At 39.4% G+C, this 6,000-nt stretch overlaps 1 protein-coding gene across 3 annotated transcripts in view; it reads right to left on the bottom strand.

Moving 5' to 3' along the window:
* Positions 1 to 558: 558 nt before the first annotated feature.
* The window catches only part of SIPA1 (signal-induced proliferation-associated 1), a 104,489-nt gene continuing 99,047 nt past the window's right edge, over positions 559 to 6,000 (bottom strand). The window contains exons 13-15 of one of the 3 annotated variants that reach the window (XM_066582583.1): positions 3,873 to 3,933; positions 3,708 to 3,774; positions 559 to 1,304 (exon numbers count right to left, since the gene is read on the bottom strand). In XM_066582583.1, the coding sequence (XP_066438680.1) occupies positions 1,155 to 1,304; positions 3,708 to 3,774; positions 3,873 to 3,933 (278 nt within the window). In that variant the 3' untranslated portion in view covers positions 559 to 1,154. Of the gene's footprint in view, positions 1,305 to 3,706; positions 3,775 to 3,872; positions 3,934 to 6,000 lie in introns of those variants that run through there. The other 2 variants (XM_066582584.1, XM_066582585.1) reach the window with 2 other exon arrangements.

Here is a 6,000-nt window from a genome sequence, read left to right as displayed (position 1 = left end):
TTTATAAATTATCCTATATCTTTAACCAATGATATTAGAGAGGGCAATTTATTAAAAGCCGTGCATCTCTCAAAAAATATGTGCACTTGGTGTTGTCTGTTTGAACTCAGTTCAGTGCGCAATTTTGTTCGGGACAAGTGCACATTTGGGCACCCCATAGACTACTATGCGCCGACTGATAAACACTCGCGGGAAAGAGGCCTTGGGGGCTATATTTGCAAAGATCATAGAATGATAATACATTGCCTAATATATGGACAGAGCTCCAAACCCCCAAAATAAGCAGATTTAAAGGAGTTTGAAGCCCTGTATCAGAAAACCAGAGCTCCCACCGCTATAATGATAAGATATTAATAAACGAATCAGTGTAGAATTGAACCTATTTAGATTAAAAAAGTGAAATGATATCCCAGGGCCGACATTCACTATAAGGTTATTCCTAAAGATGTATGTAATATTCTTTAAAATGTTGGAAATTAAGACACAGTTGTTTGGCAAATTCCATTACTTTATGGGTATATTTGTGGCCTTTCAAGGATACAGTTAATCACTCCGATGTAAGAATTCAGATAATATTACCCTTTATTGTCCCAAATATACAATCAATATGGCAGGAACGCTAAAGATAATCACTGGAAGACATTAATATTCTATATACAAAGATGTTCAATACAGGTCATCCTTTCTTCACAATATTCCAGCAGTATGCATCTTTTTGCAAGTTTTCATTGTCCCATTGTGAATAACCCTCCTGAACAGCTTTTCTCATCACCATTCACAGTATTTGTAAGCCATACCTGGAATAACAGTGGCTCAGAGTCTCTGGCCACTATGAAAAGGATCTGATTTCTTCGTCCGATCTATGAGCTTTTTATTCCATTCAAACACATTGGTTCTGTCCTCTGAAATATTTTTTAGTGGTTTTCTGAAATGATCATACCTGAAAACCTAAATAATTCAGTGTTTGACTCATTTTACAGTCTATAAACCATCTATCCCGCCACTTCCATAGACCTCTATTAAATTATCCATCTTGCCGCCAGACCAGTACTACCTTGCATTGTCTTTCAATTTGATCAGTTCATTGGCTTCTTATGAAATGATTCCCTGGTCCCAAATGTTTGTTACAAAGTTCTTATTGATTACTTCATAATTTAGTCTTTAGTTGTTCCTTCACAGTTGCCGGCTCCACCCCTGAGTATCTTGGCACCGTTTTCTCGGGGCAAAGTTCCAGTGAATGCTTCCTCTTGGGTCCTTTTCAGGCTCAGAACCTCAGCCTGAAGTTGTGCTCTTCCCTCTTGTTCCTATGCAAAAGTTAGTTAAGATGCTATTAGAACATATTAGTACATTTAATGAATTTTCAATATCTCTATCAAGAGCTACATGTGTAAAGAATGAAAAGACGTTTAAATTGCACATATAGGGCTATTAATCTGATATATTTCATTATCAACCTGGAGCTGCTGGCATTTCAAACCCAGTCATTGCCATTCACATCTGTTTTCTGGTTGTGGACCAGTTAAATCTGGCAAGTGTAAAAAACAGTTCTATGAAATGTTTCTAAAAATGCTTTGATGGTAAACAGTATTGTGCACATACAGTTGCAAGAAAAAGTAAGTGAGCACTTCAAAATTATCTGGATTTCTGCATTGATTATTAACAAAATGTGGTCTCATTGTTAACTCAGTCACAAATACAGACATACTTGAGGAGCGTCACCAACTATGTTATGTCTTTATAAATACCTCTCCTTTTATTTCGAGTATGCTTGAGAAAGGCGCATGTTGGTGGCTAAATGCGTTGCATCCTTGTTCCCCATATTGGAATAAAGAACCAGTATATTTGACATTGGATTCTTTTCCTACTTGTTGGGCTCCAATTGTGGTGGGTGGGAGAAGAGTACCCTTTATTTCGTCATGTATACCCTCTCCTCCTTCATGTAAATTATATGGACTTTTATTTCTTTTACACCAACCCTTATGAGCACAGTTTTTTTTTATTTCTTGTGCATCATTCCTTACCGAATCTCTTTTTGATTTTTGGGTCCTCTGCTGCTCTTCATTTAGATTGAATGCCCTATGGGGCATAAGAAGTGTTGGCTATCTTACTGAGTACCAGGACTACAGGTGCTAGCGGGCTAGTCCCTTCTGGTTGTCCTCCCTGCTTGCGCCAGGTAAGCATTCATTTGCTTTTATTTTCATTTTGGGGCATTTCTGTGGCGCTGTCCTGCTCACATTTGATATGATCTGAAGAGGACTGTGCATGACAGGTATCCCAGAGATATTAATGAACTGAAACAAGAAAAATGGTCTAATATTCCTTCTCAACATTGTGCAAACCAACTTCAGAAAAAATTTGGTGGAGCTGATTGCTGCTAAAGGGGGATTTACAGGCTATTAAATTAAAAACGGTTTACTTATTTTTTCTTGCAACTGTGGGTATTTGCTCAATGTGCTCAATGAAAGACATGAACAGTACAACAGTTTGTGTGTTACTAGTTTAGTTAAAGTGTGTTGCTCTATGATTTTGACATTGATAAAAATCCAACACATCTATTAGTAATCAATGCAGAAATCCAGGTGATTCCAAAAGGTTCACTTGCTTTTTGCAATTGTACTAGTGATTTGTACAAGTGGTTCTGATCGAACCTCAAATGCTAGTTCTACTGGAGCCTAGCGCAGTGGAAAGTAAAATAAAAGACGTGCAGCAGTATGTAAGATTTGGGTATGTTCATTCATACTACTTTTTGATTCTTTTGGCCACTGTAGTTCTTTATCACAGTAACCAAATTACAGTTCCATTCAATTTTTTCAGGGTATGCTGATTTTTTTTGAAACATTGTATATCTGATTCTTTAACTGCAGATTTCCGTACATGTCACTTTTGCCTCCAATAACGAAAACTGCAAAACTGCAGAATTAAAAAATTTATGTAGGTCTAGGAACATTCACTACACATGAGTCTCTTCAGCAGTCTACTGTGGAGCCTTAGACATTCAATGTGTCACTATATAGTACCTCCATTTCTAACGCTTCTAGAGAAGAATACTCCATAATATGACATCCAATTGAATATGCCATGTTTACTGTCAGATTCAGAACAGCAGCACCCATTATACAGAGCTAGAATAAGCTTATATGCAAGGGTCTTAGACCGGAGTCCTTAAAGGCATTATCCAGGACTTGGAAAATGTAATAATAAGCTCATAAATTCAAAAAAACTGTATGGAATAAAGATGTTTCACTTACAAAAAAACTGTCTTTTTTTCTTTCTTTTCATGGCTCCATACCATCTGCTGCAATATTTCTCAAGGCACTACTGGATTGTGGGCTTGTCAGACCTCTAGCAGTGAATTCCAACCTGCTAGTCCTACAATTCATTGTGCCTGCTTAACACAACAATTCAGTAACTACTCACTAAACCTCTGGTGTGACTGCAATGCCCGCCTAATACTGCACCTCCTTCATACGTTACAAACAAGGACTGTGCATGCGCAGCCCCAACTTCAGTTGCCTACATTGCACAGTTGCAGCTCTACTGCTGGCCCACGTATGTGACATCATTAGTAATGACACTTACATTGGGCTGGAGGTATGAAAGCATAGCTCATGTGCCGGGTGATTTCTTTAGCGGTTTTAGAGGTGGAATCTTTGTGGAAAAATTTGACTCCCATGCAAATATACCCCAATAATCTGCGTTTTCCTTACCTTTTTAAGGTCTTCCTGAAGTTTCTTCAGTTTCATTTCCAGCTCTGTAACTTTGTCATTAAGATTTCTAGAAGCAAAATGACATTTTTTAGTCCGGTAAATGTCACCTGGACATGTGATTGTGTAAAATGTGTGAACCTGACAATTAAGGTGTTTGCCGCTTACCCTGATGCTGCTGGGAGTGAGCTTTGAGCTCCCAAATCATTTTTTATAGCTTGTACCTGCTCTGTAAGAACACAGAAAGTTTAACAACAAGTAATAATCTCTGTGTCTCATACTTACACAAGAATTAGTAGCATTGCTGGATGGATTTTATGACAGAACACCACACTGGTGCGGAGACATATGTACACATGAAATACTCTTCTCTATGGAGTAACAGTGTGATTATCAGCTTGGCCATATTACCTAAGCTACTTGGTTTTTGGACCACAAATTCACCAAGTACAAATCTGATCTTTTGGCCGGTTTAGGCCCCCTGTCAACGGGTGAGGCGGAATATCGCTAGCGATATTCCTCCGCCAGGGAGCAGGGAAGAGAACTGTCAGTTCTCTGCGGTGAGCCTATCTGACAGATAGGCTCACTGCAGAGAATAGTGGCAAATCACAGCATGCTGGGATTTGAGTCCCACGAGCAGAGAATCGCTATGATTCTCTGCTCATGGACAGGGAGCTGCGCTTTCCATAGGAACGCTATGGAAAGCATGCACTGCGTTACTCGCGGCCAGATTATCGCCGCGAGTAGCGCAATGCAAGATCGCCTGTGGACAGGAGCACTTAAGATGAGCGTATTGTAACACCTCCGTTATACAGATCTGTATTACAGACATGTTACAGATGATATTACTGTGTGTCACTATTTGATCAGCACTTGCTTCCGTATATTTTACTTTCTACTAAACAAATACTCATCCGTATTTGCCAAATAGAAAATAATAGCAATATGGATGCAAAAACAGAAAAAATAGATCACGCTGTGTTTAAAAAAATGATCATAAAAAATACAGCCATGTGAATAGGTACATAGAAAAACACGCAAAACATGGACTAAAATATATGCATGTCTAAAAGTAACCTTTACGGCATTAGAAAGTGCTTCTCTATCTTGATGAATTGACCCCTTAATTACATCATGGAGATTCGAGGTTTATATGGATTGGGGGGGTCAATCCCATTTCATACAATGCAGGTGTCAGCTGTCGGCTCATGCTGATTGCAGCTATTAAACCTTTGAATGCTGTTGTCAATTCTGATTGCGGCATTTAAATGCCCCAATCAGAAATCAGGGGTTCCGAATGCCTTCCCCCATGTTGGGATTGCGGACTATCATTCGGTTGAGAAGAGCCTTCTGAAGGCCCAGTGCTGCCATTGTTGATTGCCTTCTAAGCCCAGCCTGTGGCATGGCTTGATGGACTGCTTGTCATATTGTGGTATAATGTAGAAGTATGCATTATACTGCAGAAGCGATCAAACGATCTTAAGTTCGAGTCCCCTAAGGCGATTGCAAAAAAAATGTCTTTAAATATTAAAAAAATGAAAGGTAATAAAAATTTTTATAAAAAAAACTTTTCCCATATTTACAATTAAAAAAAAACAACAAAAAAAACATATTTGGTATTGCTGCATCCATAAAAGTCTGGCCAATCAAATTAATACATCGAACGTCATCAGAAAAAATAAACGTTGGAATCACACTTTTTTTGATCACCCTGTTGCTAAGTAAAAATGTAATAAAAAGCGATTATAAATTCATACCAATGGAAACTACAGGACATCCCGCAAAAAACGAACCTTCACACAACTATGTTAATGGGGAAAAAAATAATTTTATTTTTCCCAAAGATATTTTATTTTTTAAAAGTACCACAGCAAAATCAAAAATCTATATAAGGGCGGCTTCAGACGATATATATACGGCGTCTCTCTCTGCAGGGAAAGGAGGCTGGAAGAGCCGGGAGCAGTGCACTGAGCTCCAGCGCCCTCTCTGCTTCCTTTCCACCCCTTCTCCACCCCTCTGCACTATTTGCAAAGAGAGGAGGCAGGACGGGGGTGGGGCTAAATTCCGGAATTAGCCCCACCCCCGTTCCACCTCTTCTAATTGCAAATAGTGCAGAGGGGCGGAGAGAGGGTGGAGAGTTGGTGGAGATGGGGCAGGAGCTCAGAGCACTGCTCCTGGCTTTTCCAGCCTCCTCCCACTGCAGAGAGGGATGCTGTATATCGGCCGGCGTGAATACGCGGCCGATATACGGTAGTCTGAATAAGCCCTAAATTTGGTATCAAAGTAATTATACTGA

This window comes from Eleutherodactylus coqui, chromosome 11, assembly GCF_035609145.1.
Source record: "Eleutherodactylus coqui strain aEleCoq1 chromosome 11, aEleCoq1.hap1, whole genome shotgun sequence".
NCBI classification, from domain to species: Eukaryota; Metazoa; Chordata; class Amphibia; order Anura; family Eleutherodactylidae; genus Eleutherodactylus; species Eleutherodactylus coqui.
This window is presented reverse-complemented; position numbering and strand designations above follow the sequence as displayed.